This window comes from Cygnus olor, chromosome 26, assembly GCF_009769625.2.
Source record: "Cygnus olor isolate bCygOlo1 chromosome 26, bCygOlo1.pri.v2, whole genome shotgun sequence".
NCBI lineage: Eukaryota > Metazoa > Chordata > Aves > Anseriformes > Anatidae > Cygnus > Cygnus olor.
The window spans coordinates 3,931,109-3,951,262 of NC_049194.1; the positions used below are offsets into that span (position 1 = coordinate 3,931,109).

General features: G+C 45.0%; 2 protein-coding genes and 1 long non-coding RNA gene across 10 annotated transcripts in view; 1 reads left to right on the plus strand and 2 right to left on the minus strand.

Annotated features, from left to right (window-relative positions):
* Positions 1–5,088, minus strand: part of LONP1 (lon peptidase 1, mitochondrial) — a 20,210-nt gene extending 15,122 nt beyond the window's left edge. Inside the window, exons 1-5 of the mRNA XM_040537271.1 lie at positions 4,697–5,088; positions 3,010–3,098; positions 2,481–2,600; positions 801–1,029; positions 209–270 (exon numbers count right to left, since the gene is read on the minus strand). Coding sequence (XP_040393205.1) covers positions 209–270; positions 801–1,029; positions 2,481–2,600; positions 3,010–3,098; positions 4,697–5,077 — 881 coding nt within the window. The 5' untranslated portion in view covers positions 5,078–5,088. The remainder of the gene's footprint in view (positions 1–208; positions 271–800; positions 1,030–2,480; positions 2,601–3,009; positions 3,099–4,696) is intronic.
* On the plus strand, positions 5,059–18,925 carry LOC121059996. Its single transcript, XR_005814702.1, has 3 exons — positions 5,059–5,279; positions 9,015–9,802; positions 18,768–18,925. It is a non-coding gene; the product is annotated as an uncharacterized LOC121059996 (long non-coding RNA).
* Positions 6,432–20,154, minus strand: part of LOC121059994 (excitatory amino acid transporter 1-like) — a 40,339-nt gene continuing 26,616 nt past the window's right edge. For 5 of the 8 annotated variants that reach the window (XM_040537278.1, XM_040537279.1, XM_040537276.1 and 2 more), the window contains 5 exons: positions 18,822–19,162; positions 15,966–16,199; positions 14,732–14,926; positions 14,149–14,283; positions 12,218–12,633 (listed from right to left, as the gene is read on the minus strand). In XM_040537278.1, the coding sequence (XP_040393212.1) occupies positions 12,435–12,633; positions 14,149–14,283; positions 14,732–14,926; positions 15,966–16,199; positions 18,822–19,162 (1,104 nt within the window). In that variant the 3' untranslated portion in view covers positions 12,218–12,434. Of the gene's footprint in view, positions 8,212–8,879; positions 8,917–11,895; positions 12,021–12,217; positions 12,634–14,148; positions 14,284–14,731; positions 14,927–15,965; positions 16,200–18,821; positions 19,163–20,154 lie in introns of those variants that run through there. The other 3 variants (XM_040537280.1, XR_005814701.1, XM_040537274.1) reach the window with 3 other exon arrangements.

Sequence of the window (20,154 nt, forward strand, 5' to 3'; positions counted from 1 at the left end):
ATCTGAACTTCACACAAGGTTTCAAAAGTTCCCCTCTTTTACTAACAGTAGTTGCTAAAGCTTAAATCCCTAAACAAACTTCTAGGTGGCAGTTCAGCAAGTGTCTCCTCTTTGTTACAGCGAAAGGACAAATGGAACAGAAAATCTCAGGGTACTCCAGCCTGAGAATACACTGTTCGCAAGGCAGGGAAGCATGGGAAATATGTACCTGTACAAAGGGTTCAGGGCAATGATGTCCCGGATTGTTTTGACAATTTCTGCAGTAAGAGCCTACAAACACAAGAAAGATTTAATCAAGAAAAAGACTGGAAAAGGGCAAGGACTCAGTATAAACACAATATTCCCCAACCTCTCCACTGTGGGAGCTCAAAAACACAGCCCCTATCCATCCGTCTCCAACGCTGTGCTGAAATGGTATTTCATGTCAGGGCAGCTACTTCTCCTGGGAGGCAAAGGCTGCAAGCTGGCTTCCTGCATGTACAAAACTTGTTCTGGGACAGAGATATGGTCAGGTTGACCACTCAAGTCACCTTGCAGCAAAGGTTCGGTTTGATAAAGGATATTACACAGACTTAAGCAAAGCTTAATGCCTTCAGTTAGCAATTTTTTGAAGTGACTGATTCTAAGGACTTGAGTAAACCATTATTTTCATAAAGTCCCCTCAGGCAGTGACTGTGAGAAAAAGGAAATGATTTCCAAAGCCTGAAATTAGAGCTTCATTTTAGAACTCTTCCTTTAAGCAAGAAATGTGGATGCAATTCTACAGGACAGGTTGAGGCTTGCATGATTAATTCACTTACTTTAACCTCTTCTGTGATCTGAAAATCTTCATGAACCACATTCTCTACTTCTACCATGAGAACTTCTTGTGAGGAAGCAGCTACAGGATCTAGTACCACTTCCACAGCTTGGTCCTTTGCTCCTGACTCCTCTTCAGCCTCTTTCTTAGAGCGTTTCTGTTTCCTTCTAGCTTTCTGTTTGTTTTCAGGCTCCTCAGGCTCAACCTCTAGCTGCCTGTTTATACGAATCCTGAAAGCCAAAAGAAACCAGATAAAACCAATTCTCCTCTGCTGTATGTAACTTCAGCTCTTCAGCATGAAAAGGAAAGAGTTGTATTTTGAATAAACTAAAATTCCCAAATTTGACAAAGGCAACTAATAGACTGTATGTATTTTGGTAAGATTTAGGTTTGGGTTCATTCTGTCAAAATAAGGCTTGATTTAGTAAAACAGTAAAGTGACAGATATGGATGGGACTTAAGTAATTTTACAGTGAGTAAGTATTCTCTATTCACAGTGAGTAAATATTCAAAAAAAAGTTAACTGGTTTGCCTACTTCTGTTTCTGCTGTCCAGATTCTGACAGGTTAGCTTTCTCAAATAAAACCATAAATAGCTGGAAGAAGTAATAGGAGGCTTTTCTGAAGGAAGATGGATACCTAAGCTGCTCCCACTGCGTCAAATTATTACGTACTTAAGATTGTGTCGTGACATTAAGTGGAGAGTTAAAGGAACGGGCTGTTAAAATATGCTTCAGCAAACAAAGACACCTCCTACTATTTCCTCTGCATCTAATACGAACCCTGAACGGTTCTTTCAGTACTTGGATATAGTTTCAGAATAGTTTTTTCTCCTCAATACTTCCTGAATGTTTTCCTGCTAGCTTAATGTGTGACATAAGACATTTAAAAAGGGATCTAGTTATCAGGTCAAAACCCCTTTACGCTCCTCCTGAAATGCTCATGTTCAAGTTCAGTTCCTCAACAAAGTTTTTAAGCTCTAAAGCTCATCTGTCTTTGCTTGCTTTTCTTCCAACAATAACACTAGTCTAAAAAATACACTGTTGTGCTTACCTTGCGTGTATTCTTAGACCACTACAAATGAATTCCACTATTTCTAAAGATCATTGTTTGTTTCAGATTGTAGCTTGCCCATTTTCTTCCTCAAGTTCTCATTATAAACACATTCATAAAGATGCTGCTGCCACATTCCAGAAGGCGTGTGGGAAGAGCTAAGGAAGGGATTTAGAAATGACAGGACCCACACTTGTAGGACACCACATTTCATTATTTTGGCTGCTGATATAACAATTTCCTTTTCTATATTTTTCCCCCAAAATGCAGCATGCTCCTTAGATCTGATATCCACTCTGGTTCCTCCTGTGGACATGACTGAACAGTGCTCTCCATCTCAATCAAATAAAGACCAATTCCCCACATCTTGAATGCTTATTTGCATCACATTATGGTTTATGGAAGAATGACATGCACGAGGCGACTTTTGTTTGGAGGTTAACCTGCTGCATCTGTATCAGGATGCAGAATATTGCGTCTGAATACTGTCAGAATACATCGTGGTAACAAAATAAAAGCTTGTTGTACAAGAGTTGCATACGGAACTGCATATACATGGTGAAAATGATAAAGGGATGTATCTTTAGAAAAAAATTCTGACAAGATGTGGTGCAAGTACAAGTAATTACCTTCGGTGCCCCATGACTATCATACGCAACTTGTCTCCGAGGTCTTGCATTTCGTGAATCTGTACAAAAGTTCCCATCTGGTAGATTTCATTCAGATCCTCCACTACATCAGATTCATTACTATTGAGAAACAAACAGAGTAGATATTCACAATCTTGAGAAAGCAGGTAAAATATTAAAAAGGAAAAAAACAATCACTGTTTGCAGAACTTCAAATTGGATTCAGGAGCAAAGACTGTTCACATTATTCCCACTGTCACCACCACGTCCCTTTCCAAATCACTCAACTATCTGGATGGTTCATCCCCCTCCCAAATAACAACAGCCTTTCCTACAGCAAGACTCAAGCCCCAGTGGCAGTGTTGGTGGTGGTAATGGAAACTTTCATAGTAAGAGAATGGTCCAAGCATATATACAAATTTCTCTAATACTATCCAAGGCAGGGAATCTCAGATGACAGCCTTTCGTGTAAATGTAGGCTAGTCGTGGAATTATTTTATTGTTAAAAAGAACAAGAGAAACAACTTACTTGTCATCCTTTTTAAGGAATACACCAGCATAAGGCTGAGCAAGACGAACTTTCCTCCTCAGCAGCTCCACCAGCTTCTTATTTTTTACCTAGGACAATAAGTGTGAAGTCAGATGGAGATCTTCCATAAGCTTTGAACCCTCAGTGCGTAAAAGCAGGTATGGTGAAACCCTCTGACTGAATTACAAAGTCTAATCTTTGTTCTTTCTAGTCTTGCCTTCATTAAGGGGCGGTAAAACGGAAGCAGAAGAATATTAGAGAAACATGAAAACTGAGTGTGTAAGACAAGTCACTGAGTACATAAGAATAACTTGAAAGCAAGGGAAGAAATCAGGCCTAAACTGTACAAATCTTCTGAGCAAAAAACTTCTCAGCCACTTGTGCAACACTTTTCTAGTATTTCTATTGCTATCACTTCAATACCTGCTCTCCACTCCTACTAGGCAGCTAGTCCAACCCTTCCCATCTACCCATCCAGTCTAATTTAAATCCTCATATCCAAAGCCTGCCCCGTTCCTTATCTCCTACAGCCCCACCAGCCTACCCAGGGGCCCTTCCATATTCACAATAGGACCTCGCTTTGTCAATAAAATAATTAATGGTAGCTCAATGAATTCACAGGATTAAAGACAGCATTTAACAACTGTCTGAATGTAAGACCTGACCTGTGCACTGAAATTAATCATTTATATATAGAAGTGTCATATGATTACATGCCTGAAGATCACAATAATACACAAGCTTCTACATCCCCCAACACAGCTACAAAGCCACTAGAATTTGCATATATTAGATTTAGACGTGCAGAAAAAAAATCCAGTAGAAATTATATTAGGATAAATAGCACTACACGAACAGAGAATTATCGGTTCAATATTTGTTACGTTTCCTCCAAAACTGGTTTGGAAAAATACTATTGGGTAGTACAAATATGAGTGTTTGTTCCAAAATGATTACTTTTCAGGAAGAGAAAATATTTCTGCCTTGTGAGTTCACATTGCATGCCAAAGATCAAACTTATATTTATTAAAATTAACTACGGGAGTGCAGAGAGGAGGGCTCGTGCCCTGAAATTTTGCGATTACCATCCTGTCTCAGCATCCCCTCCCACTTTAGCAGCACTGCTCTACACTGAACTCGAGCCTTCCCCTTGCACCTCACCGATTACTGCCTTCACAAAAATATTCCTCTTGGTGCCACGACACAAGCCCACGAAGCTAAACCAAGGACGCTTTTCCTTAACCTTCAGCAAAGGAACAAGGAGAGGACAGCGACCTCTGGAAGAGTTCCCGCGTGATTCCCCCCCAAAAGCAGCATAACGGGCTCTGATGCAATACTTGTGAAACCGTCCGTCCGCTACTAGCCCAAAAATGCAACGTTCCAGTAAAATTAGACCACTGAAAACAAACACGAAGAAGCAGAAGGCCGTCGAGCGTGCCACACCGTGCTGCCCTCCCGAGTAAATAACCGGGCTCTGTAAATAATAAGGACTAAGGCTTCCACCAGAAAGGCACCGCCGCTACCACAAGCAGGGAGGGAAGCTCCCGAGCCCGGCGCCTGTGCTCCAGGGGAGCCGCAGGAGCCGCCGCAGGACCCGGCGGGCGCTGCCTGACGGAGCCGGGGGCCGGGCACGGCTCCGAGCTGCAGCCCCGGGTTCGCCCCCCGGGGCCGTGGCGGCGCCGCTCACCTCGATGATCTTGATGAAGCGAGGGAAGACCGGGTTGCGCGTCACGGCGATGAGGGGCACGTTGGGGAAATGCTCCGGGACCATCAGCGGCGTCAGCGCTGTCATCACCGGCGCGGCCCCGCCGGGGTCCGCCCCGCCGCCGCCGCTGTCCTCGGCTCCTCCGCCGCCTCCCTCCAGCGCGTCGCCCCCCGCCAGGCCGCCGGGGCCCCACTGGTGCCACCGCGGGGCAGTGCTGAAGGCGGCGCGGGCCGGCGGCGCGGGGCTCGGAGGGACCGCGGGTCCCGGGGAAGCGGAGGCGGCCGCCAAGAGGCGGCGCCGCGAGGGCCCCAGCAGCACCGGCCGCCAGCGCCCGCAGAGCCGCAAGCAGCGGGCGGCCGCCATGCTGCCGGCGGGCGCTGCCGCACTTCCGTCCCGTTCCGCCCCGCTCCGCTCCGCCCCGCTCCGCGCAGGCGCCGGGGGAGCCGCGGGCCGCAGGGCCCCTCCGCGCGTGGGGTCGCGCACGTCCGCTGCGAGCTGCGGGGGCCACTCCCAGGGGTCCCGGGTTCGCGTCCCGGCTCGGCCGGGTGCCGGCGGGTTTGCGGGAGTAGGAGCGGAGGGGTGTGGAGGGGCTGGGCGGGCTGCTGCTGCTGCTGCTCCTGCTGCTGCTGCTGCTGCTGCTGCTGCTGCTGCTGCTGCTGCTCTGAGGGGAGAGGCTCGCCCGGGAGGCGAGTGTGGAGAAACCGAATTGCCCTGGGTGAAACGAGGAGAGAAATGAAGGGAATCGGGTGTGATGCTGAAAGAGAAAGGCTACAGCACCTCCCCGAGAGGCTGGGGAAGAGTGGGAAGAAAGGCCACACAGTCCCGTGCGTTCGCTGTACCTGGGCAGGTCCCTTCCCACTAGAGAAAGGGCCCTATGCAGGCAGTGCCCTGCAGCTCCTTTGGTCAAGGCTCTGTAAGGACTCCAGCCGTGCTCTCAGTGGGACAAGACCTCAGTGGTTACCCAGAGTAGGGTGCCCAGGGCCACGTCCAGGTGGTTTTTGGAGATCTCCAAGGAGGGAGACTCCATAGCCTTTCTGGGCATCCTGTGCCTATGCTCCATCACCCACCTAGCACAGCAGTGCTTGCTGGTGTTCAGGCTGAGCCTCCCATGTCTCTGGTTGTACCCATGGCCTCTCATCCTGGCACTGGGTTCCACTGACAAGAGTCTGGCTACATCCCCTTTGCACCCTCCCTTCAGACTTTTATATACATTGGTAAGACCCCTCTCCTCCTCCCCAAGCTTCCACTTCTCCAGCCTGAACAGTCCCAGCTCTGAGCCTTTCGTCACAGAAGTGCTGCAGTCCCTTCATCACCTTTGTGGCCCCTTGTTGGACTCTCTCCAATAGCTCCATCTCTTGTAATTGGGAGCACAGCACTGGACGCAGTGCTCCAGGTGTAGCCTCACCAGTGCTGAGTAGAGTGTAAGGATCACCTCCCTTGACCTGCTGGCAATGCTGCTCGTAACGCAACCCAGAATACCATTAGCCTTCTTTGCCACAAGGTCACATTCCTTGCCCATGCCCAACTTGGTGTCTGCCAGGACTGTCAGGTACTTTTCTGCAAACTTCATTCCAAACTGTTTGGCCTTCAAACTGTACTGGTGTGTCATGTTGTTAAACACATAAAGATGTGTGATGCCTAATGCTAAAAGTAACATTCCTAACTGTCATGGTTCCGAGGAAAAATATTAGAAAAAAAAAAGAATTGAAAAGCATCGTGGAAAAAATTCCCTTTATTTTTCAAATATGCAATCTTTATTAACACTGAAACTCACAGCATGAAGAGGAAGGCCTTGGAAATTAACATAGTCAAACTGCCAGAATGCTACAAACACGCTATATAGCAGTGATTTCCAGTTATTTCTTTCATCCTTGGGTATAGCAAAAGGACGTGATTTCAGGACAGATTGTATGGGCAGATCTGGCTCCTGAGACAGTGTACACATATCACATACTTAATGTGATTCACGGCCTATTGTGTGAAAATCCATATTCTTCATCTATTTTCTCTTTTTAAATTAATTTTGAAGAGATGTGTCCTAATCCAAGAGCTCCTCATGTAGAAAGCATTGAGATAACTTCCTATTTCATTCCAAATATTGCCCATCTGATCATTAGGAATAAATTGTTTGCCAAAAGGAGAAACTTGGATAATTTCTGCAACTAGAAGCTGCTACTGTAGTAAAGACAAGACTGCATAAACTCTCAAATATCTGATAATTTAAAAAGACAGCTGATAAAATGATTTCATATTGTCAGTTATGCAGTTTTGAAGGCTGAGTTAGTACAAGGTCAGTGTTTGGGTTTGGAAAGAATACAAACACTTTCATATTCTTGGCTGAGCTCTTAAAAGACTGCCTCTTTGCAAGGTTAGACACATCAGGGACTGGAGTCCTTGGGATATATGCAGGGAATTCAAAGATGAAGTGGAGAGTTCTTTCCACGTGTTGATAAGTTCTAATTATGTCACCAGCAGGTACAACTCAAAAGCAGCATGCATTGAGCTCCTTCCTGACAAACCTTGCTTTAGAAGACTCATTACGGGAAAGATATGAAATAGCCTCTGCTGTTTTAAGGATAGAATTAGTTATGCAAATCAAGTCTCAGGCATCAAAATTAAGTATGCAACTTCACAGAGTGAGAGTTTAGTATCTTCTTTCCCTTTTGGATTAGCAACAAAAAAGTTAACTCTGTGTATATATGTATGTATTTGTGTACACGGGCCCCTTTCATATATATATATATAAGCCTATATATATATTTATATCTATCTATCTATCTATATATATATATATATACACCGATATATATATACCTATACACACAAACACACACACACATATATACGTAAACAAATTCCTAACAATACTGTCTGGGTATTGTAAACAGATAGACAATCCCAATCATAAATTGGTTAACAACATGGGTAAACACCAGAGCTAAAAAATATCATCTGAATTCTGAAATTCCCCACGGTAGACTGGTTTGCAGTATTCAAAAATGACTACTTGTTTGTGCTCTGTTAATCTTGTGTGGAAGGTAGGAAATCACAAATGGCCAGCCTTGGAGTGTACTACTTTGTGGGAACAACGGAGGACATTTTGATGCAATGTGACATGGAGAGCCCCTTTTGTGGTATGATTACATATCTGCTAACAGCAACTGAAAACAGGTTAGAGTCCTGCTGATTTTTATTGAAGTATCATTAGGATCCTTTCAGATAGCTTTTGAAAATGATCAAGCTAGAAGGACCCTTTGCAATATCTCTAAACCAGAAAGCACGTGCATATATTATAAAGCCAGAAGGGACCCTTATGATCATCTAGTTTGACTCTAGGTATAACCCAAGCCACAGACTTCCCAGAACTGATTCCTATTTGAGCTAGAGTCCAATCCATCAATCTTTTCTTCCAGTTCATCCATCAGTTTGCCCTTTATATACAGGAGACTTCTTCAGGATTAGAATTCAATGCTTTCTTGAGAAGTTGGACAAATAGTCTGCAAAAAGAAGAAAAGAAAAACTAGATGCAATTCAATATGGACAAATAGAAATTACTATATTTAGGTAACAATAATCAGCAGCACGAACACAGGCTGGGAAATTACTAGCTAGGCAGCAGTTCTGCTTAAAATGATGTAGGAATTAGCATGGATTACCACTGCTATCAGTGCTGTCATGCTGTTGTGAAAAAATCAAGCATTGTACTGGATTTTGTAAGCAGGTCTGTTCTTTATGATGGGTTAGACTCATGTCAGCTGAGCTGTGTTAATGGTAAGTTAGTGCTGTCTTAGCCCACTGCAGATACAAGCTAATGCAGTGTATCTTAAAACTCTTTGATTAAGATCCAGTCTTTGGATACAGCCATCTCATCAAAGTTAGAGTCTAACCTTACTAAGATTTAAGATAAACTGAACAGACTTGAACTTGCTGTAGGTATGCGTCATGGACAGTTACCTTGATCAGCTGAAGCAGAGCATGCTGTTAAACTATGGTAACTTGAGTCTAAGATCTAAATCTTAATGTACATGAAGTAGTCTTTCCTCAGTGCTTAGCACTAATAAATCTTTAGTTGGATTGTTGTGTCAAATTTTAGTTACTCCACTTTAAGAAAGATGTGGAAGAGCGAGGAAAAAGTCCAGAGGACAGGAATGTGAATGATTATTACCTGTGAGGGTATACTGAAAGAACTGGGTCTGTTTAGTCTAGAAAGGAGAAGAGCAGACATTACAATACCATTCATACAAGATAAAAATGCTGCAAAGAGGAGGATAATAATCTCTTATCCTACTCACTGGGACAGAACGAGAAATAATGTTCTTGCATCGTAACAAGAGAGATTTATGTCAGAGAAGAAAAAAAAATGCATTGGAACACTTGGAGACCAGAAGAGCTTAACAAGCAGCTTTTGGGATTGTTTTGGATCTAGCTCCTGCTGCCTGGGAGCATAGGATGTCCTAGATGACTTCTTGGGATCTTTTCCAGCTCTATTTTCTATAAGTCCCATAAAAGACAGGAAAAAAAATATCCCATGTATGCTGAAAATCATAGTAACTGCTCTCTATTCCTGGGTATAAACAGCAAGTAATTATGACCAAGAAGATTTGAGCAGTTGGATTGTATTGTTTTAACATCTCAGACATTCTTGAGTGATGTATTCCTGTGAGTGCTATTTACAGTCCTACACCCAGAATGACTATCTTAGAAACTATTCTTGTATTTTGAACATTTATAATCCTTTAACTGAACGTGGAGAATAATAAACACTGCTGTGAACTAAGCTTTCTGGCCTTCTGCTTGAAAGGTTTACTTTTGCCTCAAAAGTTGGACTACAATAGTTTATAAAAATGAGAAAGAAACAATTGGTAACTTTTCTCGTTTTAGACTTAGCAACCTTGATATTGTAGCTACATTTCTAGCTATTATGGGGCAGTTAACATCCGTTTATTTGTTTTACAGCTACAGAAACCAAAACACAGATGGAAAATCATCAGTCAGAGTATGTGGACCAGTTTGGTCCCTGAGGTCCTGGACCCACAGGTGTAGCCAGCCTTCCCTCTGGGATACCTGACTTTGGGCACCCAATGGCAGGTAAGAATAAGAAAATAACATTAACCAGAGCTCCTTTGGGTTCCTTCTGAGTTTGTCAGACTGATTTTTTTTTAGAACTGGTCTTGGATAGGGAAGTGATAGTCCAGCCAACTTAAATAGCATAGTTCAGGCGTTAAGAATGAGAAAACCCGAAGTGTAAGATAGAAATATTCTGTCCATGTTACTGCGGCAGGGATGAAGGTAATTAATGCAAAGGTACAGGATAGATTTTTTTATCTGTCCCTGCCTCTGAGCTGAAAAAGTACAAATTTGTTCAATGCTAATGTCCATTTGTAGAAGCCAAGGCCCACTCTTGATTATCATCTCAGCTTGATACTTGATGAACAAGGGTCTAATTCCCATTTACCTCCTCCTTCCTTTTAAACAGAATTTTAACTGTCTAGTTGTTATGCACAGGTCAGGTCCCATATGAAAGCCAACACTCATTGAGCTGGGAGATTTTTTACTTGTTCCTGTTACATTCCTGTAACCAAGCAAAACTTAGGAAACAGTTATGACAGCTGCAAATGTCATCTTTTCCTAAGTTCAGCAGCATATTCCCCACAATGCCAATTTCTTGGCCATGTATATTCTAATGAAGAGTTTGTTATCTTCTGCTGTTAACCATCAGTCTTCCACTATCTCAGTTTAGAAAAAAAATGACCATCACCTTTCAGGGACCAAAATACCACCGGGTTATACAGTTGCTCTTAGTTGCTTTTACTGATGACAGTCTCAGAAGAGGAAGGGTGCACTGCACCAGCTAAAGCATGCAGGAGGTCGAAATCTATACATCTAAGAATGTTTTAGCTGATGGGATAGGAATAATAGTTGTGAAGAACAATCAGATACATAACCGTACAACAGCAGCTTGCCCCTGCTAGCATAGATCTCTGGTCAGAACAAGTAACCTGCCTCCAGTGGTCAGGAAACAGCCTGCTGCCTTGGGGTCTGGGGCCAACTACTACTAAGCAGGACTACAATACAATTCTTCTGTGTTATCCGTTTTTATCTGAAAGAGATGCATTTGACTGTTTATCTCAGATTCCCAGCTATATCCCAACCCATAAAAATAGAAAACTGTGTTTACCTACAGGCTGTGGAACATGGCAGCACAAATATATAAACCTGCAAGTCCTGAAGGACCAAAAAGAGCCTCAGGATCTGGCTTTGGGCACCTCAAGAAATGTGTTCTAGGAAGTTTTGCTTACACTGAGGAGCTAAAGATGGGCAAGTGTGACTGTAGTTGGAAAAGCTGCCTCGAGCAGATGCCTCTGGGGTCTTCTGTCCTGTGGTCTACTTAGAGGTGCCTCTCAGTGTATGGCTAGGGTTTTGGATGGAAAGGATCATTCTGGGAAGCCAGGGTAGAGGGGTTTAAGAGATATACTGAGTCTGGAGTAATGAGCAGACTGGTTGATATCCTCAATCAAGTTTAGATAGCTCAGCTGTGCTGGGAGGCTGATTGCTGCTGTTTCTGGACTTTCAGAAGTAGAACAGTTACAATAGAGTAGCCCCCAAACTGTGGATCCTTTCCATCTTCAAAGATGGGTCTTAGATACTCATTTTCTGGATGTTCACGGAGTTGACCTGAAGATTATGGAGCAAGTCCTGCTGGTCCTGTTTACTGATGTGAGACATACAGACTCTGTTCCTCTGTTCCATGGAAGGGGGATAGAGCATGGATGAAGCAGGTCCCTACTTGTTGCTTGGACCTATGAGATGATCCAGATGTCATGTGGGCTTATGCCCATGTGTGAAACAGAAACTGAACTCTATTTGGTAGGAACTGAGAAATTTATCCTGATAAAAACTACATTTATAAGTTTGGGGTCTTTAATTGCTGCTTTCACGATCCTTTAGCTGCTGCCATTAATAAAAAGCCAGTATGACCTCTATTTGTACTACCAGCCAGCACAATAAGCCCTGTCCCTGCTTTATGGTGCCACATTCCTTCAGGAGCTGGGCGACATTAATACCTACAGCCAGAAAGGTTGCCAGAGGAGCAAGAAGCCTTCAGGAAGCATTAGTGGTGTTACTGTGCAAACACCAGGACTGTGAGCAAGGAGGACACTGGGTTTTTCATAAACACTTGCCAGAGAAGAGTTGAACAGGAGTGCTGGGGCTCTCCAGAGATCTCCACACGGCCAGTGCTAAAAGCTTTACATGCTCAGGGGAAGCCACTGACCAAATAAAGGCTTTGCTGCTCTGCAGCTGTTTCCTGCAGGAAGGAGACATCATGGCAATATTCTGATGCTAGTCCACAGGTGGTTGTGTCACCAACCCACTTTGTCACTTAACTATGCTCATACTTAAGCTCAGAAATGAGGGAGCTCTTAGTCCAGCTCATTCACTGAGTCTTACTTACTCAGGTCAAACTCTTGGATCCCAATAAGAATGACTAAATCAGGCTTTTGTGGAACAAAGTTTCTTTGCAGTTTAATTTTCTCTTCTTTAATGTCAGTCGGAAAGAGATAGGGGAGTAATGGGATCAGGGAAACTGCATGTGGGAGAGGGAGGAGAAAAGTGTAGATCTTTGAAAGTGGATCTTTCTCTGTTCTCCACTCTGTCCTCCAAGACTTCTTTTTCAAGTCTTAGTTTTTTACAGCATTAATTTGATCTCTGCTGCCTGATTTCACAGTGCTGTCTCACTCTTGGGGTGCCACAGGGTGTCGTTCTGTGGGCAGACCAGGTGGAAAGGCTGCTGTTTCTCCTCTATCACAGAATTACCAAGTTCGCAGTCCTGTGCGTCCAGCTCGTGCCGGGAGAGATGCTCCACAATGCCAGCACCCAGAGAATCCCCCAGGACATTGGTGGTCGTTCTAAGGCGGTCTCTGAAAAATCAGAGAGAAAAATGAAATGCAGCTTCTTAGTATCAGCTAAGGGGATGAAGAATATTTCAAGAAACATGAAGTTTTCTTCAATGAAAATTTTTCTACTTTTCAAGTCACTCTAATAATTGGCATTTCAATATTTACAGAGAAATTACTCCCAGAGAGCTGTCCTTCATTGCTAGCCTGAGCACAGGCTTCATATTCATTCCTGTTCTGTTGCATTCCCAATATCTCAATATAAAATTTTGGACTTGCCACAAAATCACAGAATCACAAAATCACAGAATAGACGAGGTTGGAATGGACCTCTGAAGATCATCTAGTCCAACCCCCTTGCCAAGCAGGATCACCTAGAACACGTTGCGCAGGATGGCATCCAGGCAGGTTTTGAATATCTCCAGAGAAGGAGACTCCAAAATCTCTCTGGGCAGCCTGTCCCAGTGCTCTGTCACCCTCACAGTAAAGAAGTGCTCCCTCATATTTATCTGGATCCTCTTGTGCTTCAGTTTGTGCCTGTTGCCTCTCGTCCTGTCTCTGGGCACAACTGAAAAGAGACCAGCTCCATCCTCTTGCACCCTCCCCTCAGATAGTTATATACATTAATGAGGTCTCCCCTCAGTCTTCTCTTTTCCAGGCTAAACAGGCATAGTTCTTTCAGCCTGTCCTCGTACAACAGGTGCTCCAGTCCTCTAATCATCTTAGTAGCCCTTCTATGTCCCTCTTGTACTGGGGAGCCCAGAACTGAACACAATACTCCCAGAGGAAATGAGGAAATGAGGAAAATGAGGAAAAACATTGTTATTGTGGATCCACATAGATGGATTCCTCTCCAAAGGTCTGCTCAAGCCTTTCTGCAGATTTAGATGAGCCTTGCCACATCCATTATAATTCAGTTGTATTTGTTAAACAAGTTCAGAAATTCTGTTGCAAACCTATCCCAAAGGACCACCCCCAAAAAAATTTAAAAATCAGATCATGCGTCTGAGAGCATTGTCCAAATGCATTCTTCAGTCTAGTTCCTAAGAACACTCCTGTGAAATCACTTCTCCCAAGGTTTGAAAGGGGAAGAAAACAAAAGGAGCAATGTAGCTGGCTAGCTGAACCCCTCTAAAGCCCCTCAATATTATACAGGCCAGTCTCATCCCACCTGCCTTGTTTGGTAGGGCAGAACCATCATCACTTTGCAGCATGAATTTGCATATTACTGGCACAACCTGTCCCTATCAGCCTGCAGATTGTTTCTGATAATTATCTTGTTAGATAAACCAAACAAAGGACATTCTGCTTAGTCACCAAGCTGTTCTGTACATGAACTTGGTCACTGAAGTATATGGTGAAGACTCTAGCATGAACAGAGGGCTACTGTGCAAAGGTCTCATGGATACAGGTGTGTTTCAAGCCTAATGATACAGGTTACTGAGTCTGCTTGTAGCAGAGACACTGGGAATGCAGATGAACTCGGTACGCATTGGCAGGGAGCACAGAAAAATGCATGCTGCTGAGCAGAGAACTCACAGAAACCAGTCCACAGCGATGATCAGTGTAATGTCTTCCGTAGGCAGCCCCACTGATGTCAACACTATGACCATAGTCACCAGTCCTGCCTGGGGAATACCTGCGGCTCCAATGCTGGCTGCCGTGGCGGTGATGCTGGAGGGAAGAGGAAAGCACAGCTATCAGCAGAGGGAAGAAAACAGGTAGATGCATTCGCAGAAGTGTCAGGAAGTATCTCAACATATTATTTACAAACCATCTGGGCAACCCTTCTGCTCTGGTCACAGAGCAGGATGGTGACATGTGGGACATCGACACAGCACCCAGGCTCCCCCTGCCAGGCACCCATCCATAGCGGACTGCATACTGCAGCTCTGTCTAAGGGATGGCCCAGACTTGGAAATCCAATAAAGGCTCAAGGGGAGCTTCCAAGATGTGGCACCCAAAACCATATTTACTTATACACCTGGAGGTTTCACCTTCCTTTTCCATACTTTTTAAATCTCACTGTATCTTCTGAGCAAAGGAGGAACCTGAAAACACCTCAGATAAGCCAACAAAACTGGAGTCCCTCCTGTAGCCCCATAACTCTTTCAAAAGTCACCTTATTGTGATGATCTGCCCGAAGTCAAGTTCATAGTTGTTGACTTGTGCAATGAAGATGGCTGCAAGGGCCTCGTACAGAGCAGTGCCATCCATGTTAATTGTAGCTCCCACAGGCAGAACAAACCTCGTGATGCGCCTGTCCACACCATTGTTTTCTTCCAAACACCTGAAGGTGATGGGCAGAGTCGCTGAGCTGAAAGGAATTTACAAAACAACATGAATTGGGTATATGCTGACTGTGGAAGAGGGACTAAGCCTCTGCCTGGTTTATGACCTTACCCACCTGCTTTTTCACCCTGCCATGTGAGCCAGAGGCCAGATGCTGCTAGGAGAAAGAACAGTCTAAGCAAGGGTTCCTCAGATATGCTGCAGGCTGCAGTTGCACGTTCAGACATGACTTTCCTCAGGGGCTGGGCAGGGGCTGTGTGGCCCTGATGCTGGTGAAGCTGGTACAACACCAAAAGAGGGTGATTCTGGGGAATTCTGGGTACATAGGACAGAGCCTCAAGACCAAAACTCCTCTTCCAGCTATTAAAAAACTTGAGTCCTTTCTCTTCCCCAACTCAGTGCATAAGACAAGAATGACCCATGTATGAGAATATATCTTGCAGCAAAAGCAGAGAATTGTTTCTGAAAGAGAACACGAGCAAGAAAAATGCTGTGTGTTTCGGTGTGAAAATGCACATGGGAGAGACTCTGTGCTTGCCAGGAAACGAATACGTCAAGAAGCACTGCACTTAATAATACAACAGCTACCTACAATCTGTTGCTTGGTTGTGTGAGTCACCGAACATGGGTGTTTATGCCTTATGGCTTCCTGTGAGTGTAATGCCAGCTGCACACAGTCTGTGCCTGGAAAAGAGAAATGTGCAAATGTGTGCAAGTACATGTGTGTGGAGATATGTGCATGGGGAATAATGTTGGAATTCAGGGGTGTTTGATTTGTCTCCTGAGCTCAGTATTTCAGTGCTGCAAAAAGAGCCTCCACCATGCTTGGTGAGGAGGACTATGGGTCACGCACTGATGGTTAGAGATGGCAACACAATTAGGGCTCCTGAGCAGGGGAGTGGGAATCCTTCCACTCTCAAATGAGTTGGCTGGACCAGTGCAAAAAGCTGGTAGTGCTAGAAATAGTGAGACCTCAGCACTGCACTGAGGGCAATGGAAGTGCTGAGAAGCAGCCCCAGAATATCCACACCGTACTTCTCCCCAGGGCTATGTAGCCATCGTACCTTGAGGAGGTGCCCAGGGCTGTGATGAGGGCCTGCAGAAGCCCTGCAATGAATACCCAGGGGTTCCTGTGGGTGACAATAAAGTAGAGCAGCGGCAGGATGCAGAGGGCATGGATGAGGAGTCCAACGATGACAGTGAGCGTGTACATCCCCAGCTGGCCCCCCATCACTGCAAGGTCATCCATCTCCAGGATTTTGCCAGCAATTAAAAACATGATTCCAACTGGGGCATACCTGTGGCAGAAACACAAGGACAGTTCTCAGAACTGACATCCACATGTCATACTTGCTTCAATGCATGCTTTCTGGACATATCCTCAATAAGCTGGCACACCAGAAGTGTGCTAGTTAGTGGATGATACTGCTGGTTTCTTTTCTGGCAATGTGAAAAGATCTCGGACTTGTTTGCTGTGCAGTCAAAAAACAGCACTCTTGGGGAACTGCTGTGTGCACACAGCACTTGGTGAAGGTTTCCTCCTCCTTCCAGGTTCCTACATGTCTCCTCAACACTCCTTGTAGCACTGCCAGTGGAGGTTGTACAGAGGAGTCTGCACAGTCCCTTTCTTTCCTAACAGAGCCTAGGCTGAGGGTGTCCTTTTTACTGAGAGGCACAGAAAGTTACAGAAGTAAAGGGAAGGAGGGAGCAGAAGCAATATTGTCCTGCGTGCTCTGGGATATCAGCCTTGTTATCTTTAGAGGTTCATGTATAGGGAATAGGAACATACAGAGAATCCATAGCTAGTATAGCTTGGACTGGGCATACCAACATCTGTGAAGGCAGCCGTGGCTTATACGAAACCTCTTTTTGAGGTGTGGTGGTGGTTTTATCTTGCTGGGCAGCTAAACTCCACCACAACCGCTGGGAAAGGAGAAGGAGGGGGGGGGCTCTTGTTATGAAGACATCTGCCCTCCCAAACAATCACTACGGATATTGAGGCCCTGCTTCCCAGGACGTGGCTGAACATTGCTCATTGATGGGAAGTGGAGAATAATTTTTTTTCCCCTCTCTTATGCACAGTCTTTTTTTTTCCCTCTTCCTTTTCCCTTTAATTAAATTATCCTTATCTTAACCCATGAGACTTGCTTTTTCTTTGCAGCATACTTTCTTCTCCCCCTCTTCTTCTGAGGAGGGGGAATGAGACAGCGGTTTCGGTGGAGTTCAGCTGCCCAGCAAGGTAAAACCCCACAGCTACACTGCTATCCTTTCCTTTTCTTACAGGTTTTTTCCCCCCATAACAATGCATTTCATGAGCAGCAGTGAGGCTGCACAAGAAGGAAGTCATGACACACACATGGAGGATATCATGGGCACTAAACTAAACATGGACAAATAACTGGACTAAAGAAAATCACAGCTCCATGGCCACACCTCTCAGGACTTGGCCTCTACAGCTCAGGAGCTCACATGCAATTCATGCACAAGGCTCAGAGGTCCACATGCCAAACTCCAACTTAGCGTAGGAGGTTTGGAAAAGTTTCAGGAAAGGATTTCACAAATATTTCATTTCCTCTGACCTTTTTCGTAGAAGACACTCTTGGCTGCAAGTACTGACCAGATCTCCCCAGGAAAAAGAAGCTCCTGGGAGATGCTCTGCAGACTGTGGCTTCAGGAAGGAGTGCTGAGCCTCAGGGGACACTCCTGTCTCCTATACCAGCAGGATTTTGTTAAGTCAGGAGATGTCTTCAAACATTACTGTGTATGTGCACGGGCAGTTTCCTAAGTGTAACCAATGTCTTATCCATCAACACCCTGCCTTTCTTTGCTGGAAGAGGCAGTTGAAGGCAGTTTGTAATTGTCTCTGGGAGTAGTGTGCAGGTCCACTTGTTCCACTGTGCTCTCCCTTCCTTGCCCTTAGGCAACTCTTATCTCCCCTTAAGAAAGCAAGGCCCCAGACTCTGGCTTGTCCATGGAGAAAAAGATCCCAGAGGGGCTGGAGTTCCCCTGGCAGATATTTTCTCTGCTGTGAGCTCAGGGTTCCCCTTTATTTCTTTCTGTGTAAGACCTGTCGCCCTGTGCCCAGGATGTTTCTCTGCAATATAAGACTGTGACTAGAAAATCAGGGAGAGAAAGCTGGAGTGATAAAAACAGGGGAGAGGATGTGGGGCTGACAGATCATCCCCTGTCAGGCATTTCCTTGTATTCTGCAAGCCCCATATCTCTCCTGTCTCATGGTACCTACCACAAGCTCCTATTCAGAGCTTGAGTTTTAGATAGGTAAAGAGCTTCAAATAAGATTTGTTAAAATACTGTTTTCTAAGAGGACACATTGCAGCAATGCCTTGCTTATCTGGACCATGTAGTACAGTCAGCCTTACACAGGAAGCACTGAGCAGCTGAGCTCTGGAGGAGTTGGGGCCTGGGAGACCTCAAACTGAAAGGCAGTAATTTTGAGATGATCTTGCCAACCCAGGTCCACTTTCACAGCTAATGCGTACAGGTGTCACCCTGAGTGGCAGGAAACTGGCAGTAGGTTATTGTGACTCATGGCTAAGTCAGACTCCTGAAACATAGCTGGAAGGAAAGCTTTCTGTGGGAAAGCCTCACACCCTACCCCTGTTGGTAAGGCTAAGAGATCTTCCACTTCAGCTCTCTGGTCTTCCAAGGATGTTTCCAGCAGCCTCAAGGAAAGCAAGTCCTGGTGTACCTGATATTTCTAAGGTAAAAACAAAAAAACAGGAAATGAAATGTGAACAAATATCCCATCCAGACTTTTCCCTCCAGCCTGATGGAGCCAAAGGAGAGCTGTGCCCATCTGCTTTTCCTGTGCATGTCATCCTTAATGCTACCCCATTTCTCATCAGGTCAGCGGAAACTGCACCTGCAGACCTCCTGCTCCAACCGGCCGTGTTCCTCACCAGATGATAATGGCCACCAGCCTCATGATGGCTTCGTTGAGGCAGTTAAAGAACTCCCGCAGGGCCCGTCCCTTCTGCTTCATGCTGCCGATCACCAAACCGAAGCACATGGAGAACACTACCAGCCCCAGCGCGTTCACCCCATTGGCTGAGCCTGGGATGGGAATGACTTCTTCAAAGGTCAGCACCTCGGAGATGGTCCCCAGGGCATGAGTGACGTTCTCCAGGATGCCAGTGAAATTCTCAGGCACAGGGAGTGGAGTGGTTGTCACACCTGCTGTGACATTGCTGCTGTGGAGAACGGTTCTGGTGAAGACCCTGGTGCTGTACTGCGTCTTGTACTGAAATGACACAGATTATCAGATGCACTCACAGGCCCTTGTTCAGAAGCTTAGGACAACATGCTAGATTATTGCATTGCTTCCTAAAGAAAGGAGAGTATGGCAAGTTCTTACTGACCTCTGTGGGAAACTTGCCGTGTGTGTTCTCAATCTCCCTGGCTTAGTGCTTTCACTGAAATGTTCATAGAGCTTAAGGTCAAAAGAGAGCATTGACTGAGCCCCTGAAGTTGTTCACTTATGACCAGTTTTGGTCATACGTTATTTGACCAGTTTTTTTCTGCACTGTAGTTCTTCTCTGTATCCTTCTAATGTTTAGGAACTTTAAAAGGGAGAGAGTTTATCTGTGTTCAGCATTTCTCTTTGCAATTAGAGATACTAATATAAAACAAACTACTTCCTTCTCTGTTTGGAAATCCTAGGCTCACATAGGACCATTTAACCATAGAATAAGGTTCACGGTCACTGACATGTTCTCTGCAATATACCCACACCCTTTTCAGAGACCCTGCTTTCCATGATATGGTCTCACTCTCTGTAGGACTCTTCACACTCCTTGTTCCTAGACATTTTTTTTTTAAGCTGCGTTCAATCACAGTTTATCAAGTTTAGCAAAAAACAAGATTACTTGTTGGACAAATACTTCTAAAATTGCTCTTCCCTCTAACACCATGACTGCAGCAACCTGTTACTTACCATCAGGCGAAGGTGTCTATCTTGGAGCACAGCTAGGGAACCCCCAGCTCTGGGGCCCAGATATTCTGGCTCCTCTTTATACTTCTGGAACCCTTTATACTGCTTCCAAGGGCACTAGCACTATGGAAGAGACAAATCCTTGGAGAATCTGTTCCCACTTTACTTCCAGTCCAAACCTGCTAACTGAGGTTACACAAATTCTTCCTAACTTTGAGTGTGGAATGAGATGGAGGCAGGAAGCCAGAGTTGCTCTGCTCTGTCTACTCCAGGGTTTGAAGCCCCCCATGTACAGACAGCCT